General features: G+C 38.8%; 1 protein-coding gene across 9 annotated transcripts in view; it reads left to right on the plus strand.

The window, feature by feature from the left end:
- The first annotated feature begins 3,783 nt into the window (after positions 1 to 3,783).
- Positions 3,784 to 20,421, plus strand: part of TASOR (transcription activation suppressor) — a 30,730-nt gene continuing 14,092 nt past the window's right edge. For 3 of the 9 annotated variants that reach the window (XM_074836223.1, XM_074836224.1, XM_074836225.1), the window contains exons 1-13: positions 3,786 to 4,316; positions 11,683 to 11,828; positions 12,957 to 13,049; positions 13,946 to 14,018; positions 15,392 to 15,483; positions 15,825 to 15,983; positions 17,305 to 17,432; positions 18,071 to 18,102; positions 18,785 to 18,890; positions 19,318 to 19,421; positions 19,529 to 19,632; positions 19,850 to 19,922; positions 20,076 to 20,150. In XM_074836223.1, coding sequence (XP_074692324.1) covers positions 3,962 to 4,316; positions 11,683 to 11,828; positions 12,957 to 13,049; positions 13,946 to 14,018; positions 15,392 to 15,483; positions 15,825 to 15,983; positions 17,305 to 17,432; positions 18,071 to 18,102; positions 18,785 to 18,890; positions 19,318 to 19,421; positions 19,529 to 19,632; positions 19,850 to 19,922; positions 20,076 to 20,150 — 1,540 coding nt within the window. In that variant the 5' untranslated portion in view covers positions 3,786 to 3,961. Of the gene's footprint in view, positions 4,317 to 4,344; positions 8,844 to 10,669; positions 10,811 to 11,682; positions 11,829 to 12,956; positions 13,050 to 13,945; positions 14,019 to 15,391; positions 15,484 to 15,771; positions 15,984 to 17,304; positions 17,433 to 18,070; positions 18,103 to 18,784; positions 18,891 to 19,317; positions 19,422 to 19,528; positions 19,633 to 19,849; positions 19,923 to 20,075; positions 20,151 to 20,421 lie in introns of those variants that run through there. The other 6 variants (XM_074836227.1, XM_074836230.1, XM_074836228.1 and 3 more) reach the window with 5 other exon arrangements.

A 20,421-nucleotide genomic window follows, 5' to 3' on the forward strand; every position in this document is an offset into this window, starting at 1 on the left:
CATGTGCAGGTGAACAAGAAGCTGGGAGGGAGCACAGCCAGAGCAATGGACCCAAATTGGCCAGTGGAATATTTCATATCATATAACGTCATGCTCAGTCTATAGATGAGGGTCAGCCAGGAAGCGGGCTCTCACTTCCAGGATTGTGGTTTCGGGATCTTCTCCTCTTTGGGATCGCTATCTGGGAACAGGCTGGGCGTCGGCTGGCAGGTGGTGAGCAACTGCATTGTGCATTACTTGTTTGTATATTCTATTATCATTATTAATTTTATTTAGTGTCAATTATTAAATTGTTTTTATCTCAATCTACAAGTCTCCTTACCTTTACGCCTCCAATCCTCTCTCCCATCACCCGGGGCAGAGAAGGGTGAGTGGCTTCATGGTGTTTGGATGCTGGCTGGGTTTAAATGGACAGTAACTAATGAATGTATGCATTTGTTCAACAACTACAGCACTAGTATACTTTTAACTAAGCAAACAAACTGTGGTCTTTTAATGTTTTGCTAGTTACTCTAAAAGTAAACATCTAGTATTTGTATTTGCTAGTCACTGTAAGAATGGGTTATTTTCAGCGGGGACTTTTCAATTTAGTGCATTCCTCAGAGCTGCCAAAGAAAGGCCTTTGCTTTGGCTTTCACATATTCACACCCTTCTTTTACCAGAAGTTGTAAGCCTTGCAGCAGTGGCAGAAGTGAATAAATATTAACCTTCTGACTTGATACTGGCCTCCAATGCAGGTGTAGGATGGACAACATGAGGTAGCAATACCTTAAAGTACTGCAGAGGAATCCAACAAAGCTCATCTTTGAATACCTAACAACTGTGTAGATGTGATGAAATTTCATAATTTATTGTTTTGAAATACCAGTTATTGGCATTATGTTTGAAGCCTTGATTTTCCTTAAAAGCTGATTTACATCCATGATCACAAGAGTTACAGGCACTCATTATTCTATAGAATAGAACTATAGAATAGACTGAACAATGATCTTGTGACGGAGAAGTAATTCAAGTTAGCACCTTTCCATGTTTTGCTATATCACACTTAGGTCCATTTGGTTTTTGCCATACAGCATTATGTTTTATTTGTAGGTAAACAAAACTTGTAACAGCTCCACAGTATTATTCAGCTCTGTCACTGAAAGAAAAAATCTGTTGCACATAACCATCCCAGCATACCACCTCATTAGTTTCCTTAGCAAATCTGCTGGAAAAACAGTTTCTGACTGTCATGGTTTAAACCCGGCTGGCAGCCAAACACCACGCAGCCACTCAGTCACCCTCCCCTGTGGGGATGAATTCCCATGCAGGTCACAGGAGACAAGACCACAGACAATCAATATGATTGGAAGCCAAGCTCAAACTTTTATTAGCAAGCAAGCCCTTATATACTCTTGTGCCTTCTAAAAACAGCAGCAAGGCTTTATATATTGTTGTGCATTCTAAAAATAGCTCCCCTCGGTACTTTCCACAAACATTGCTGCATGTAGCCAGTAGATAAGTTCCTGCTTTTGCAATTCCAAAATGTCCCTTCTTTATTAGTTTCTTCCTTAACAAGCACATTCTATTCTTCTGGCCTTCTTGTAACTATTTCTTGCTTTTAGACGTCGTTAATCTTTTCACCCGAGTGCTGGTTGTACTTTTCCCCTTGTCAGTGCAGGCAGAAAATTCAGCAACCCAGCATACGCACCCACACTCCCCCACCCCTGGGCAATTGGGGAGAGAGTTGGAGGGTTAACTGTAAGGAGACTTGTAGGTTGAGATAAAAACAATTTAATAATTGAAACAAAATAATAATAGTAATAATAGAAAATACAAACGGGTAATGCACACTGTGATTGCTCAGCACCCACTGACCAATGCCCAGCCTGGTCCTGGCTGGTGATCCCAGAGAAGAGAGAATCCTGAAACCACCATCCTGAAAAACTGAGTGGTGCTTCTCGATCAACCCTTATCTATATACTAAGCATGACATTAGATGATATGGAATATTCCATTGGCCAATTTGCTCTGGCTGTTCTCCCCCCCAGCCTCTTGTGTATTTGTGCACTAGCAGGACATGAGAAGTTGACAAGTCCTTGATTTCTTAGCAACAACTAAAACCATCAGCGTATTATCAACATTCTCCTCATATCAAATCCCATACTGAATCCAAAACACAGTGCTATTCTATCTACTAAGAAAGGAAAAAAAAAACCCAATTAGCTCTATCCCAGCCAAAACCAGGACACTGACTTAGCTTCAATAGCAACAAAACCATTTATAGCATTTGGTTTCACTACATTTGAAAAATGGTACTCTTTGGTATATGAATAATGGATTATGTTGCCTTCAGTTGATCTGTAATTCTTTATCCTACTGATGAGACATTATAGTTGTTTTATTTTTGAAGAACATCAAATAGTTCATTACTTGCACATGCAGTTTTTTCTTGTTGAAGCTTGCTTGCAGTTTGTAGTTTTACAAGCCATGGAACACAAATAGCTATTGTCATTTAAGTACCCTTACTACAGAATCTGTCTTTTGTCATGATTCTACATGCATTTGATTAAACATGTAAGAGAGGATTAAATTCGATGAAGTTAGACAATTAAACATGTAAGTCTTTGCAATAATACACATTTCCTTTGCAGTTTTAAGATTCTGTCCCTAGAAAGTGTATCAAACCATATTGTTCATATTTTTAACTGAGTCAGTAAGAACTGTATCTCTTACACTGTCTTTGTACAAAGCTGTCATTATTGACTGGAATTACTCCTTACACTGAAGACATGTTAGTCCAAAGACAGAAAGTTTGTTGGTGTTTGTACCCAACCCTCCCAATAAAGAGGGGAAGATGTTGGGGGGGGTGGGGGGGGAAGGTGAGATTATTTGGTGCTGGTTTAATTCATCATGAGACTATCCAAGAATCCTACTAATGTGTATTGAGATTTTTGCCTGTCCTTCATCATTAATAATTTATTTTTATTCTTCAAAGGGGAAATTTTGTCATTTTGTCCACTGCCTTTAAAAAAACTGAATTTGAGAGGAAGAAGAGCTGGCACACTTGCTGCACTGCTACTTTTTGTTCTTGGGAGCTTGTCGAGATGACTTTCTAAGTGGTTAAGCCGCGTTGTCAGGAGAGGCGAGAGCAGCCGGACTTTTATCTGCCCAGTCAACCTCCTGCAAGCTGCAGCTGGCAAAGCGTTACCGGACCTGGATGCTGCTCTGGGGTTCGTGCTCGGACAAGGGGAAGCTGGCGGGCTAACCACGCCTGAGGGAGCCTGCTATACACCCGTGTGCCCATTACTGCTTAGACTGAAGCCTGGGGCGTTACCCTGAGGTGAAATACCCCCGTCTCCTCCTCCCCAGCGGCTCTGCCTGCGTACCGGGCTCGCCGCGCCCTCCCCTCTGGCCTCTCTCCAGAGCCGGAGGAAGGCGCTGCCGCTTCTCCTCGCCCACACCGCTGTTAGGAGGGAAGCGGCAAAAGAGCGAGATGCCTCTTCCGCCCCATCCTGGCAGGCTGCGGGCGGAGGGACCCTTCCGAGGCGCTGCTGCCAGCCCGGGGCCTCGCGGGACCGGCGGCGGCGGGGCCCGACACCGTTTTACACGCGGCTCCGCAGCGGCCGCCCGCGCTGACGGCGGGGCCGCGGGGGCTGCTGTGGCGGCGCCCCCAGCGCGGGGCGCGAGCGCCTGCCCCTGCCCCTCTATTTATAACCTGCGTCGCGGACGGATTGGCCAAGCCGGGAGGGCTCGAGCCCCGCCCCCTTTCTGTGTGCGCCGCCGCCATGTTAGAGCGCGGGAGGGGGCGGCGGGGCTGCCATAAAGCGAGCTGACGGAGGGGGAGCAATAACGGCAGCGGGAGGTGCATGGCGCCGAGGAAGGGGTAGTTAGGTGGGGAGGAAGAGAAGGCGCGGGTTACGTGCTCGCTTCTCGGCGCTAGGAGCGAGTGGCGGATGCCGTGATCCCCAGTGGTGGCGAGATGGAGCCGGAGCAGCATCAGCGGACGGAGAAGACCAGCGCGGGCCTCCTCCGGGTGGAGAGTAATAGAGCAGGAGCCGCTGAGGACACCACACAAAATGGCGGACGCTCTGAGAGCACTAGCACTGGGGAGGCGCTGCTGGTGGCTGTTGCTGCAGAGGACAAGGTCCCCCCAAACCTCAGCATCACTAGCAGCAGCCAGCGCAGGAGCAGCATCGCAACGGCAAATGAACAACAGCAGCAGCAGCAGCCGCCCAGCGGTGTGTTGGGGGGGCCTCCCCCTCTCCCTAAGCCCCCAGAAGACCTGCCTGTTAGGAGGAACTTTCAGATCCCCAGGAAGAGCAGAGAAAAGAAAGGTTGTTCTTCCCTTTCCCTTCCTTCTCTCCCTCACTCCCCTCTTCATCTTATTCATTAGGCAGGCTCTTTATGCACCTCACACAACTGCATGCAAAATCCTGCGGGTGTGGAGGAGGCTGTGGCATGGCTCAGACTAGCGAGGCTGCTGGGGATAAGATTTTTTTTTTAGTGTCAGAAAGGCTTTTACATTCTTTCCTCTCCCTACCCCTCCCTCTTCTATTTTTCGTTTTTATTTTGTCAGAAGGAGGAGAAAAAAAAAAACCAAAAACCTCGGCTTGAATTTCAGACCGTCGCTTTAAAAGGACGGAATAGCTGGATGCTGTCAGGGTGGGCTTGAGTGTTGATCCTGGCTCCGCTTCTGGAGATGGCAATCGCATGCAGAGAAGATGGTTCTCTGGGACACGGACATGCAGAGAAGATGGTTCGCTTTTCTCTTTCCCCTGACCTCCTCTCTGCAGGAAAGGGGTGTAATCCTGTTTAGGGTAGACTAACAAACACTGAGCAGAGTTGTCCTTCATTGATGATACGCAGAAGACTGTTCTTATCTAGTGAAAGTTCCTTACTTGGCAGGGAGGAAGTGAGCATCCCACGTTCACGTGCCTCGCCTTGGAAGCATTCCTCTTCCAAGAGTCCAGGGTTTGTTTTTTGGTTTTCAAGTAACTCTTCCTCTAAAAGCCTGTAGTATTTCTTGCTTATCGTGAGACTTCATTGGCTTCTGCTTATCTTTGATTTTGTTAAGTGGCATTGAAGACATGTCTTATTTCTTCCCTGAAACCTATCTCAGTTCTTGACCTTTTGCAACATGGGGTCAGTAACTTAGCACATATCACAAAAATACCTGTTCGCATAGGCTTCTAGTTCTTCAGAGAAGAGTCTAACATGTAACTTCTTGAAATGCTTTCTTCTGTAAGGAAGAGATGAAGGTAGGTTTATTTCATTATCCAGTCTTTCCCTTCATCCATTTTTGGCAGTAATGTCCCCTTTTTCCTTCCCTTTCTTTACCATTGCCACCCCCCGAGGGGTGATACAAGTCTGGCAGAGATTCATTGTAAAAAGGACTGGGTTGATTTGGAGGAAAAAAAAAAGTCTCATTCATCTGACAGAAAAATGTCTGAATAAAATATGGTGCCTCTTGCGCTTCCATGTCAGGCCCAAGTGTGGTTACATTTGAATACCTTTAAATATATAGAAGAAATGTTTAGTAGTTAACCACAGACATTTGAAGTTCCTCTCTAACATTTGGTTCTAGTGTGAATTAAAACCTGCAAATTACCTATTTGGGTCATCTAATTCAACATTGGTCTATGCAGAACTATCTCCTACAGTCTGTAAGAAGTTTAGAATATGTAGTTAAAACATCAGGCTTCTGTGGCTTCTAGAATAGAAGGGGAAGCCATTCTTACTACACTTCTAAAATTCACTCGCTAATGTCAAGGTCATTTGACCTGTTCTTAAGGGCTTACTTTTTAGTGTACTGCACTTTTTTCCTTTCCCTTTCAGCTTACAGAGAGCCGCTTGGGCATTTTAATCATACTGGTGATTTACAGTTCCCAAAATTCTCAAAATTGAACTTTCTCCATTCTGTCCATGGTGCTTGCAGTCTTACAGTTGATTATGGTTGCTGATTGTTGGTCTTGCACTATGTGATGCCATAATGCAAAGTGCTGTGAGAAAGCATGTGGTAGACAAGAGTAGCAAAAGTGGGCTAGCATAAAAACTGCCAACATAATCTTTGAGGACAACCAGATTATTACTGGAATTAGCATTGGCATTTGAGAAATGATGCCATTAAATCAGTTCTGCAATTAAACTAGAAGATCAGCAGTGCATTGATCATCTGACATTGTAGTGGCATATGCTTGCAACATGCTTAGCACCACTGTTCAAATACATCTTGTTAAATAACAAAATAATCAGAGAGTCATCTGTCCCTCTCAAAAGAGCGCTCTTGGCTAGATCCTAATTTCCAGCATGAAATAATACACATGGAAGCTTCCTTCATTCTTCCTTGTATTGGAGTTGTCCTTGTTTTGGTTTCTAAACCTCCATTTTATTCTTGGACAAACCATCCTGAGAGATAATCTGCTATCTTGATTATGAACACTAATCCATCTTGTACATACTATAAAATCTGAACAGGATGACTTTGTTATTCTGGTGTGGGGTTTTTTTTTGTGGTTTGGTTTTCTTTTTTTAAACACCAAAATGTGTTTTGGGAACAATTTTTGATTGTGAAGCAATTAAAAATTGAATCTGCAAAGCAAAAATACAAGGGACAAATCCTAGAAAATTTAGGATTTAGCTGCTTATGTAGCCTTTCTGGAATTCATGTCCACCTCTATTTGAAGACTAATGAGGGACTGAAAGTCAACAGAAAGAACCTTGTTAATGTGGAGAAATGCACGTGGAGGAAACATTTCTTAAAACTAACTGCGGTTAGTTGTCATGGAGAATGTTTCTTCTGGTTTCCTTTTTTTTTTTTTTTCCCCCCAAACTGTAAGAAAGGCTGTCTCAGAGATTTATTTTTGAAGGTGTGCATGCACTTGTTTTCCTACTTAGGACTGCCTTGAAAGTTTCCATTTTCTTGGTACATACAGTTTAGTAATGGTGTTACATTGAGTAGCTTATCTCTTTTTTTAATCTTAGTACTATAGCCAGTTATCATGGCCTCTTCTAATTTGATTGTCAGATCTGCTCAGGTTTCCAAGTCTGCCTGACACTTCAAAGATCCTTGTTTAATAGGATGAGGAAAAAAAATTTCCAAGATAAAGCACTGGAAGAGCATTTTTTTACTTACTGAACTAACTGTATGAGTGATCCTTATACCAAAAGACAATTCCAAAAAAGATGCTCAAGTAGCAACAATGACTTCAGGCGTTGGTTGTTGATTAAGGTTGGACATTTATTTCTGTACCAATTTAACAAATGACTGCTGTTTCTCAGACTGAGTAGAAGAAAAAACATCTTGCTTTTATCCATGAAAGTCTTGGCAATAGTTTCTTGGAGGTCTGCGTTGTCCCTTTTCTACTAAATAGTATTTGATGGTTTGTTTTGCCTTTTCTCTTCTAATTTTCTGTATCTTTGGTAGAGATGCATATCTGCTATTTGCTACTGGATATTTCTACCTGGGGATTTCATTAAGCAATCCTTGATAACTATTTAGACCTTTTGAGAGCAAGAGATGTTTTGGGCTGAAAATACCATAAAAGTAACAGTGTTATAGTTCATTAACACCACAGATTCTTGGTCTTAGTCTTAAAAAATGAAGACTTTTTGTAAAAAATGGAGGTTTTTGTAGCAGGAGCACTTGTGAAGAGTGCTAGCATTCTGCCAATTTACCCGTTAATAAAATAAGTAATTTACTTCCCTTAAAAGTTAGTTCAGCATTCCTTAAAGAGAATGTCTCTGTCATCGTCTTCACATTCTGACTTATGAAGAAAAAAACCCAACCCAACCAAACCCACTCACTCCAAACTCAGTTTTCTCAAGTTGAAGCATCAGACAGCTGTGAAACAGAAATGTAAAGCTTCTAGGGAATTACGTGCATCCAAACATCCAGTCTAATGTCCATCCCTAGACTCGGTAGTATATTAGCTAAACTAAGCTTCCACCTAAAAATACTTATATATGTTCCAATACACTGGTTAGAAACTCAACAAAACTAGTATTTTATGTACTTGCTTATGCAGAAGAGGCTGGCAAAAGCACAATAATTGAACTGTGTTTGTTACAAGGATACTGCAAGTTAGTCCTTACATAAATTGCTGTTTAATTTACATGGGTCAATGAAGGTACAGCATACCCACATCAGGTTTGTATAGTGAGCCTGGAAAATGTGTGTATGCACTACTAGTCTTTGAAGTGATGTAGAACTGGAGATAAGCTTAATAATCTCATCCTTTGCCTGTGAACATAGAGTTTGGTGACGACTGCTGTAGAAGGTCTAGTTTAGCACTTCTTTTTTCTTGCTTCTGAACTCCTATAAGTGAGGTACAGGTCCTTCTATAGTAACCTTAACCCTTTAGAAAATAGCTGCTCTTTAGCACCAATGCTTAGATGACAGATTTAAAAGTATTGCCTTGCTACTTGCCTCATTAGGTAATGTTTCAGGTTTTTAGTAAGAACCTAAAGCCTGCAGTGCCTCAAGTTCTGGAAGAAACAGGAAGTGAGTTTGAGCCTGTCATGAAGTAGAGGATGAGTGTGTTTGAGGAGTCATCCTTAGAAAAGGAAAAAAACAGTTTATGCCATTCACTCTAACAAATTTATGGACTTGTATATGATGGTTTATCTGAAATTCAAAGCTAAGTGACTTATTTTTTTGTTTTATGATTACAGTGCTGTCCTGCAGTCAGTTTACCAGACATTACTTGCTCCATTCATCCTTTGGCAACTCAGAAGTAGAATACCATAGATACATAATTAGCTAGCTGCCCCTGAAGAAGAAATGCTTAGTGGGTGCTGTCTGGTTCTCAAACCAAGTGTGGATTGTCTGCTACTATTATATATGAAAAGGTGGCAGGCAGACAGTAAGTTTTGGTGATAAAATTTGGTGTTTATAAGCAATATTAAAAACAATGTATTACTTCTGTAAGGATTATATATTTGACAAATTTCATTCATGTTCCTTTTTACTCAGTCAATGGATTACACCTGATCATGAAGCCAATCACTCTTACTTTATGCATGAAGTAAACTAAGGCAAGATTGTATGTGTAGTTGCTGTTCTTGTTCACTTTGTATTGAGTGGGCAGTACACACCAAAGCAACAGAAATTCCATTACTGTGAAGTTTTTGGATTATTAAGCATTTTCCTACTAAAAGGTGGATGTAAGGTCTTGCTCTTGGATTGATGTGATCAATAAGGTGAAATCAGTCTTGTTTTAATGTTCTGTATGTTAACAGATTGAAAAAATGGAATCTCAGAAGTGAATTTTGTGCCCAAGTACTTAAAAATATTTCAGTTTTGATCTGTCTTTACTACAAAGGTAGCAACAGCCCTTCTAGCTTCAGTAGTGTCTCTGCTGAACTTAGATGATGTGTTTGGGGTATAAATTTGAAGTACAAGAAAGTATCCATGTTATTGAATAATAAGTAACAATAGCAGTAAAATGTACTTTCAGTCCTCTGCTAAGAAATTGAAGAAAAAAACCGCATCAATCTTCAATCTCTAATTTGCTGTATTCTGTAATTTAAGGCATTAAGTACAGCTCTTCCATAAATCTGTTGAGAGCTAGTTGTATAGTAGTGTATGTAGGTTCTCCCTAGCTGAAGAACAGGGACACTTGCTATTTTTGGGCAAGTCTGTCTCAGCTTGCTTGTCAGAACTTTCGACAAAGCAGGAAATGTTCAAACACAAATGGGAACGTAGATGACAATATCTGAATGAATGACAGGATCTTAGTTGATGTAATAATACGCCTCTTCCTAGATTTGCATCTGGGAAGTGGGCAAGACATTGTGTATAGTTTGTGGTCGCTCAGATTTCTAGCTAGTCCTGTAGAGTTTTCTACTTGCCTGGACTCAAGATGGAAGAAATAGGGTGGGTTTGACTGAGCACGTGTTTCTAGGGGGAAAGAGGGAGAGGTACACTAACCACTGTGAGGAAAACAGGAAATTTGGACAAGCAGCTGGCATTGGTAACCTGACTTAACCGGTCCTTTTAGACAGAAGAAAAGTTGGCAGTATGTGAGACATGCACTACAACACTAGGGCTTTATAACTCCTTGTCAGAAAGATCTAAGAGGTGTTTGGGGATGGGATGGGACAGGAAGTGCTTTTGCAGTGTGTGTATATCTATAGTAGGCTTGTTTTATATTTTACTAATAGGTGTTTCTCTCTTCACTACAAGTGCATTCAATCTTAGTAATACTAAGTTGAGAATTTAATTCACTTCCAATTATCTTTCCTCCCATATTGCTGTCAGTCTTTCAAGAATGAAGGCATTGTTAGAAAAAAGGATGTTATATAAGAAAGGTTTCTTAATCACTTTCATAACTTCCACTCTTAAAAACTCACTTATTCATGGTTGCTGGTGTTGGAATCATTGCTTTGCTTTAGTTTGCAGATGTGGTATTAAATTATAAAGTGTGTGTGTAAATGCAGCTTTTACTAGCTAACACAAAACAATTTACTTTTCATGTGGAACATTTGTTTTATATTGAGGCTAATGCAGTAAATATTTCCTGCAAATGAGGAAAAGATTGCTATCTAAATCTACCACGGTATTATTTAATGAACTTGGAGATACACTCTAAAGATGTAATAAAATTTAATTTGCTGTTAGAGTTATGGAAGATTATTTTATGTGAGACTAGTACTATTGTAGTTCATTCCTAAGTATTGTAACTTTTAGTTATTTCAGGAGGTGGTGGTGGTTTATTTCCATAGAGGAAAACAGGCCCTCCTACAAAAAGAGCAAAAGCAGTCTCAGAAATATCTGCTGGGAATACTTACTGTCTGAAGTTTGCAAATACCACAAAAATACTGTACTTTTGTGAGTATTTTGGAAGTTACCCTGAGGAAGAAAACACTTGCCATACTGACTGAACTAGTTCAGTTCCCCCAGGAGTGTTATCTTCCTAGACATTATTCTCAAAATGGGTGCTCAGATTCTCTGCTGGCCCACTCTGGGGTTGCCCTTCTGATCGCTTGTCACTTTTGGTACCCAAATAGAAATAAAGAAGCTTGGGGAGATGAACACTTCCCTGTGTGAACTTAGGCAAAGATTTGCCCAGAAGGTGAATTTGTACAACAAATGAAGGGCTTTCCTTTTAAAGCAGTTATGGTAAGGGATCAGATCATAAAGCATGAACACAAGCAGTGTCTTATTTTAATAATAGGAGATTACTGGAATTCTTAAGACAGTATTGAATTTATTCATATTTAGTCTTATTACCATAAGCAAACAAACAGAAAACCCCATAATGGTTCTAAAGAGAGGCTAAGCTATGAAACTGTTGTTAAGGCTTTTATTAAAACAATTTGTTCCTGTTTCTTAATTAAAAGAGCTAGTTTGTAATTAAACTTCTAGAACTTTAATTAAACTGTGTTTTGCAATACATATCAGACGTTATCGAAGGATAAATTCAGACTTGATGTGCTTCCCTTATAAACTTCTAAGAACTAGCTGTACAAGAGTAATATTTAGAAAGCATAAAGGAACATGATTATTTTTTTAAGATGCTGTAATTCTAAGCAACTTAAATCTTCTAGCCTAAGTTCTATCTTTTTGAAATATTTTAGGTGTTTTGTATTATAAATTGAATCATAAGCCATTTGTCTTTATGCATAAACTGTCAGTGAATGGAAAATTTTGAAATTTTTTCAGATGTGTATTGGAGCCTATTGTTTTATTCTCTTTTATAGCACTCTTTCAGCCAGTAGCTGTAGGCTCTCGAGAATTTGAGGATATTGTGAAGATTCTGCATTCATCTTACTTGGAACCAAGTTCAGTGTCCAATTTTAATTACAAGAGAGCCAGCTTAGTTCATAGTGAACTGTTGGAAAAGGAAGTGAGTATATTTGTGGCTTCTCTTTATGCATAAGGTACAAGTCAAGTAAAATTTTCTGTTTTTTCTGAGTCTAGAGTCAAAGACCAGGAGATTATTTTTTACTGATGCTTGATATTTAATGGTAAACTCACATCCCCAAAAATGTAAGCAACTATTTTTCAGGCAAGCTTTTTGCTGCATAGACATAAAATCTTGCCTGCCAGATACTTAAAAAAGGCTGAAAGAAAAATGGTATTTTGCACCACTTATCTCTGTGCATTTTTAGTTTTCAAAGATTTTCTTAATTTTTATGTCTTTTTAATGACCTGGAAAGATGTTATAGTGTCTCACTTTGAAAGGCCTGATGCTTCCTGTGAAACTTCAGATTAAAATATTTTTCTGATACTAAGTTTACATAGTCTCTGTAATTTTACTGTTTATCAAGAAGTAGTACGTAAAATTTGAGTTGATGATTTGAACTAGCAAGTGGAGTAGCTTGATTGAAGCACTTCTGCTGTACTTACATGCTGTCTCTTAAATCCAGCCTTGGCTTTCTTTCGTAACTGCGAAATAAGTTTTCAGTCCCAGTGCCAAAAAGCTTCACGTATGGATAATTAGTATCTTGAAACTATAAGGTAAACTCCGAAGCATTTTCTTTTTCTGCTACTGTAACATTTATGATTCATGGTTACAGCTGAGGAGTATTGCCACTGATGAAAACCACCTCAGTAGCAGTGAGGTGCAACTGCTAAAGTACATGCACAACGTAAGAGATAATGTTTTGTCTGCTAAAAAGAGAAAAAAACTTATTTCTGGAATTTCAGTGATGATACAGAAGGCATTTTGCTGGATGCTTCTGGATAGTTATGCTACAAAGATAATACTAAAACATTACCGCATAGGCTTGGTTGAAGAGTGTCCCTTCATTAAAAAAGAAACAAATCTTTGGGCAGGTTAAGCCAATGATATTTCCCACGGGTATAATGTTTTTTAAAATTAACTTTATTGTACTATAGTCTCATTCAAGTTATCTTTTGATTATTTTTGTACACTTGGATCTGCTAACATAGATGGGGCCTTAAAACATTGACACCTGAATGTGACAGCAGTAATCTGTCTACATGTGTTAAGAACTTTCTGTACTAATAGTTCACAGAAAAACGCAGAGAGCTGAAATTTGATGGTCGTCTAGAAAAAGAGCTTTCTGAAAGCTATGCATTTCTGATGGTTGATCGACCTCAGGTAAGGAAACAAAGCAACATAGAAATGCTTTCTCTTTTTCAATTAAGAGTTTTTGGTGGGGTTTTTTTTTAAACTTAGTGTATTTTATTAACACACTTACTAGTCTTTATTTTTGAAAAATTCAGCACTGGAAGGTGTAGAAGGATGGGAAAGAGATATGGTATTATGTCACTGTTTAAATCCTTTATTCTCTGCTATTTATGGTGCTCCATTTACATGTGCCTGTCAAGTATCTTCTGTGTTTTAGGCTTGATTTTATAAATAAAAGGATAGATTTTCTGGATGGCATGTGGGTTTTTATTGGTCTTTGGTTTGTGGTTTGGCTTTTCTAATTGAAAAGGGATGTTGAGTGTTTTCATTGCAGTTGATTTTTGGTGGTGGGGATTTTTTCACGTCAAGAAGAGGTTACCTTAAGGAGAAGGTAACCTGTAATATTAGAAAATGGATCTTATCTTTTATGTATCTTCTTTGTTCATATGTTTTTAATGAAAGTGATGGAAAGGGAATTTCTGTGCTTTTTCTGCTATTACAGAGCCAGGATTTCATAAGTATGAATTATTTGGCAGGTTTACTTATGCTTTGTGTATTAAAAGCAAGTAATGTTTATAACGTGTGTTTAAGGTATAGGGGAGGCTTTTTTAAGATACAGGTCAGCCTGTGCAACTGCTTTATACTGAGTGTTTGACTTGCACAGTTTAACAGTTTATATAGCAATTCAAACTAGTCTTACTGCTGTGTGGTTTTGCTTATAAGGGTTTATGGGGCGATTGTTCTGGGTTGTGGGGTTTTTTTTTTAGCTCAATCAAAATTCTGTAACTCTTATTGCTCACTGTTTGTTCTGTTCACATTCTGACTTTCCTGGTAGACATGCTTAAAAAAATGTCTGTTCTCTTCAGATCCAAAGCATATGCGAAAAGGGGCTGCAGGTGGGCCACTCCAAAATAACAATTCTCGGCAGCCCTTCCATGGGTAACTATCTTTTGATTCTGTGTGCTGGTATTACTCAGTATGAGTTGGCAGATAATGTGATGTAGTTGTGTAAACTTTCAGTCCTTTCTGTCACTTACTTCAGGAACATCACAGCTAGGCATTTTTAGCAAAGTAGATTGACATCAGAACATCATTTCATAACTCTGTTTTTGACTAGTTAATTTAAATCCCTTTCCCAAAGGAAGACCTAATTCTTATTTTGGCTTAAGTCAAATCAATATATCATGTCTTCCCAGTAGAATTGGGAGGCCAAAGAACTAATGTAATCTATGGGTGTGTGCTCTCTGTATTTGTACATACATACATGTGTGTATATGCATTCAGAAATATCTTAATGGAAATAGTAGCTCATCTTAGTATTGACGTAGATAGAACTGAAGTCCTTGAATCCAAGAAGAGCATCGATAAATTGGAGACTTGGAAAAGTCACGAGGCGATAAAGAGATTTGAAAGTGCAAGATACAAAGTTCTTTTTGCAAAGCTTTTCAAATAGAAAATTAAGAAATAGTTTTGTCATCCTCTGTAAGAGTAACATGATACAGAGGTGATAATGTGAATGTTGAAAGCAGAACAGATGCAACAGGGGGAGAACAAAGGTATATGAGCATATAATTTTTTACCGTTTTAGCCAGTAAAGGTTCTGGCACAATTTACCAAAGCAGTTAATACAGACTTGGAATGAGAGTAACCTAAGCAAAATGGATGCTTTTGTGAGTACCAGAGTTCAGTTACAGTTATTTGATCTGATGTACCTAGCTACACCAGCGAATTATAGTTTGTGTTTGATGCCTTAAAATCTATGAAATTATGGCTGAAGTGTTGAAAAGCAAGAAATTATTTTAACTTTCCATTTGTGTGTCAGTTCACGATTTCAAAACAGCGTATTTTTGTCAACAGTGTAGAATGAAAGATGCCAGTGTTTTCCTGCCTTACTTCTCAGTCATACCTTCACTGCTTATCTCCACATTGTGCAATGGGACATTGTACAGAAGGACCTCAGCTGTTTAAAAAAAACCACCTGAAAGCAGTATCTGTATAGCCTGTGGGCAGGGCTTGTCTTCTTGGTCACACCACTTGCAGTAATGTGGGTGTGCTCCTTTCAGACCGAGCTAGTGTCCATATTCTGCTGTGGTGTTTCATAGTGCAGTTGGTGCAAGTAAACATTTATTCTACTGTCTTGAAGTTACAAATTGTGAACATTCCCTTACACCTTTCTCTGATCATATTCCAAAAAGATTGTTGTATCTTTGTTTGGTATACATTGAGCTTTAATCCCATGTAATGCTTCTTAAACTTCTAATAACGTTCTAACATTCAGCATAATGTGGTGGGTTTTTTTATACTCCTCTCAGGTGTATATATCTCCAGGTATGCTGATTTATTGCAGCCTAATCCTCTAGAAGCTGGAGCAACTGGAGATGTGATTGTTTTTAAAATAATAAAGGTAAATTGATCTTGCTTATTCTTGAAGGATTATATTGCTTACTGATAAAATAAAGGTGGTTTTAACCTAATTTATTCAATTTCCATTTATGCAATTATCTGCTTATAGAGAAGCTAGAACCCTACCAGGTTTAAAATCTGATGTTGACATTGGGCTTAAGTAAAGCATAATAAATTTTTATGAAAGGCAAAAATGTCTTGTTTTCTTTGAAAGTATGAATAATCTACTACTGTAAATGGCTTTTTTAATGGCCTGTTTTAATTTCCCTTCTCTTACTTCCTTTGCCAGTTTTCAGGAAGAAAACTTATGCGTACAGTTCTTCTGCTTCTGCTTTATTACAGGGAAAAATGAAAAGCATATATGACCACATTGGTATGAAAGCAATGGAATCAACAGTAAAGAGTGCGTTAGATCCAACACCAAAGCATGAATGTCATGTTTCAAAGAATGCAAATAAAGTAACCTCCTTGCTGGCTTATCGAGCCTACGAACTTACTCAGGTAGAGGAAAGTTGAGCATGCGTTAACTTCTTATAAAAGAACTTTATCAACAGAACTTTTGAAATTATGGAGATAAAATCACTGAAGATAGAACAAATACTGAGCATGTCCTGTAAAGCTGCAGTCTGATGTATGTTTAGTAGTAGCCAACAAATGCCTGTATTAGAAATTGCAGAACAACATGTCAGCCTCTCCTGTTTCCCTTCTATATACCTGGACCCGATTGGAGAAGATCTCTTTCAGACTAGGATGTAGGTGGAATAGGATATAGCTAGGGAATGTACGTGGGGACTGGAATGTAGGCCGGGGAGGAGAGGAGATAATATATGGAGTTTGAAGTGTAAAAGTAGAACTGGCTAGTGGGCATTAAGTGAGAGTCCTTAAAGGGAAAACAGGGTTAGCAAAGAACAGCATTTTTCTTTCTTTTTTTTTTTCCTTTTTTTTTTTTCCTGTTTCTTTTGTTTCCCATACCAAATTCTCAGGTTTGGAGATGGTGAAGGAGGAGAGAATGGAATCAGTTCTGAGCATCTGTTCCTTCAGCTGTTCCATCTCTGTTACTGCAGTTGCAATCATATTATTCCATCAAGTCCGTAGATTTCAGGATACTTCCTTGAAAGCATTCTCTTCAGTATTACAACTTCTTTTGACTTCTGTAAATCAGGGCTGGGCACTGAATCAGATGGCTAGAAAATTAGTGTATGCTTTCATTTCTCTTTAATAACTTGCCTTAATTGACGTTTTTCTTTAACATTAGAATTCTGTGACTGAACTAAGGATAGACTCCAAAACTCCTAGCAATATTTATTTTCCTTGGTGAAACTTTTTTTGGTTTTGTTAATTGTCCCTTACCTCATCAAGAATATACTTTCAAATAAATGTTGCAAAATTTTTTTTTTATTCTTGATTAGCTTCTGAAATAGTGTCCATCCTGTCAGTGTTTGATAAAGGAGGGAGGAGAAGGTAAAAAAAATACCTTAATTGATTGTATTATAAAGTACATATGAGAACGGCATTTAAAAGCTTCCTTACTTCAGGTATCAGCTTTTGAAGAAACAGGCTGTTGGTAAAAGGAACATAAATGTAATTTATTATAGTAACTTATAACTTGTTTTATATGCCAGTTAATGTTTGGCATAACAGGTTTCAAACAAACTTCCTTTGTTTATTTAAATCATTAATCATCAGGTATATTTTGTGAGCTATTCCTGTGAAACAGAGTACACCTTTCTTTCAGTGAAGAAGGGTCATGGATTGTTAGTATATTTGCAAAACACAGTTTACCAGACTTCTAATTTAACATTGTGTTCACTTCTTTTTCTAGTACTATTTTTATGAATATGGCTTTGATGAGATAAGGCGAAGACCAAGACATGTCTGTCCTTATGCTGTCGTTAAGTTTACTTATAAAGATGAAATGGTGCAAGTACCAAAATTCTTGCCCCCATCAAGGTAAGCTGGGAAATGAGTTTTGGAAAGACTGCATGCAGCCTAAAAAATTCATAGCTCTTGGCAGTAGCTTAGAATTGGTTTAGATGAACAGTGCTGAAATGAATGGGCATGTCACGGGGACTTAGCGTAATAAATACTTCTAATGCAAAGCAAGAGGTGACAAAACTGGTTTAATGCAGCAGGCTGGCCCCTGTAGGAAGCAGTTCTGCTGCTCTTTTCACCTGCTAGGTGGAATCCATGTATAGTGGATTTTTTTGCATAACTGAGGAAATGCACCGACATAAAAATGTTCACAGCATTATCATGCTTGGTATTCTAAAAAAATATTCTATATGCTTTGTCACTGAATGCTTCACTGATGTCGTCTTACTGCTTGTGGAGAGATTATCTAAATGGGCAGTTGATTACAGATACACTATGATACCTATGCTGATAGGAAGGCATCCAGATGTGGGGACTGTTCTGTGTAGTGCTAAACATAGTTATCAAGATACCTAAAATAGCACAAGATAGCTTGAGGTTAGAGGGGGATTCTTAGTGTTGCTATTCTGTTGGACTGATAAAGTATCCTTAAGGTAAAATTTAGTAGCCAGAAGCTTCTGTTTCAACCTAGCCATTCTGTCTTCTCTTTTTGTTAGATCAAACAGCTTCAGTACAGATAGAAGTACAGGTAAGAATGAATTGAAGTTTATTGTTATTATGATATAGACATGGAAGGTTTGGGACCTTTTTGAAGTTTTGTCTTTAACCAGCTTAGTTCATGCTGACTGTATACCTGAGTTTTGTCCTGTACCACACTGATGGCAGGCATCTCTTCCTGATACTGGATGATCGAACAGACACCCTAATCTTTTACCAGAACAAAGTAGAACTCAAGAAAATCAAAAGTATTTTTTCCCTCCCTTTTCTACTTACAGTGTAGTAAGAACTTGTGTTCTGTTCCTGAATCTGCTGTTCAATGGCACTTCAAATAATATGATCCTCTGTCTTGCTTTTCTTTTGAACCTCATCCAAGCAAGATAATATGTATGAAAGTGGTTGACAGTTAAGGTAAGGAAAGAGGCTGTCATTCCACAGATGTTGGCATCAAGGGCATGCTTATATAGACAGGTACAGGTAATGTACCAACCTCCTTTGCTCTGCTCAGAGCAGGTCAAAACAAGATAGGATTGTAACTACCCTTTCTGTTACCTTTTAACTTATTATTTAACATATTATTGTCTGGTCTGGTACTAGTATGAAATTTTCCCTACACTGCTTTTGGAGATTCAGCAGCTTCTTTAATGCTATTTCCTTTCAGTCCCATATAGCAAGTGGTTTCGCTTAGTCTTTCTTTCTTCATCTTAATTTAGATAAATCTAACTATACATTATGGAGGGGACAGCTTTGGAATAAAGGCAAACTTTTGTGCCACGTTTCCTTGAAATCAGCAACACGTCCTTTCCTTCCATGCAAGCTGTGAGTATTACCATTTAAACAATACGTTTACGATGTGGCTCTGCTAAAACTCTTTCCAGTAGAGACTGGTGAATTTTGGACATACTCAGATGAAAATTAAAATTGACTAGATGCTTTAAATATGTCAAACTTGACTCCTGAGTCGTGTGTGTCCAGAGCTGCTTTTAGTTCTTGCTCACAACTCTGTCAGCATTTCTTTTTTTTTGTTTGGTGTTTTGTTGTTTTTTAGTTTGGTTTTTCTGTTTCCTTTGAAGTGACACACACTCCTTTGCTGGAATAAACACCACTGGCTCACGAGACAGTCTAAGGAAGTGATTTTTAAGAGCATGTATTTCATAGTTCTTGCTTGGTCAATGAGGGTAGGACTATGGGCGGAAAAAAGAGGTCTTTATTTTTTTTTCTCCCTCCCGCCACCCTTCATCTCCAGTCCTGAGAAGCTTGAGGTTGAAAAAGTTATGAGCATTGATCAATTGAAGAAAAAAGTTTCACCGGTGTTGTTCTATAAAGAAACTTACCTAGGAGCAAAAGAAGGTAAAGAGTTATAGCTTTTTTTTAAATCAGAATTTTAAAAAGTTCCCTGAATTACAGTTTTGTTTCTTTTTTTCTTACCTTCTCTTTCTGTGCTTGTATCATGTCAGTGTTGAAGAACGGCATGTACTGCAGCCTTTACGAAGTTCTGGAGAAGTCCCGTTCTGGTAGTCACTTGGAGGGTTTACTTCAAAAACTAGAGAAAGAGAAACTTGTGAGTGCAACAGATTTGACAATTTAAAAATCATTTTACTAACTAGTAATTGAGGCATGCTACAATATCCATGATCTCGCTGGAATTCCTTAGCTGGCATATTCTTAAGTATTGTATCAGGGCACTTTTCTACCCATGGTGGAATTTAGCTTACAGAGTATTCGTAGTGAGCAGATGTCTTTGTTTGAAATGATATGCTTTTTTTGCTTGAAAACAGGTTCTTGTGAAACCACTTCTGGACAGAGGATTTCTTTTTCTTCTTTCTCCTTGGCAAATGATGTCCCCTTATGGTATGCATACTCTGGGTTTTTGGTTTTGAGTTGCTTTTGGATTATTTTTTTTGTTTGTTTGATTTTTTTAGGAGGGTGGGTTTTTGAGTACTAGATTGTCTTTTGAAGCATAGTGGTCGTCTTCTCAACTATTTTTATTTTCTTGTGTTCTAGACCACCAAACTGGACGGCCCCGCATGCTACATGCTTTGTTTCTGTTTCCAGAACCTAGAGGTATAATGAGCTCAAGTAAGTTTGTTCACTGTTGAAAGTGTTGTGTATGTGCTTATATATTCTGTTGAAGACTGAGTAGTGCTATGGCCTGTCAGTGTAAACGAGGAATAACGGTTTGTGTTTGTTATGGTCATGGTGATGGTGTTCAACAAGTGTTTATTTCTTTACAAAAGTGCTTAACACACTGCATGTTTTAGGTTGGTTTGTTCATATCTGAGAAAGTAAAACTTTGTTCAAATTTCTTGATTGTATATTCTAGTAAAACTGAGCATCAGTATTCCAAGGG

This window comes from Strix aluco, chromosome 11 (assembly GCF_031877795.1).
Source record: "Strix aluco isolate bStrAlu1 chromosome 11, bStrAlu1.hap1, whole genome shotgun sequence".
Classification (NCBI taxonomy): domain Eukaryota; kingdom Metazoa; phylum Chordata; class Aves; order Strigiformes; family Strigidae; genus Strix; species Strix aluco.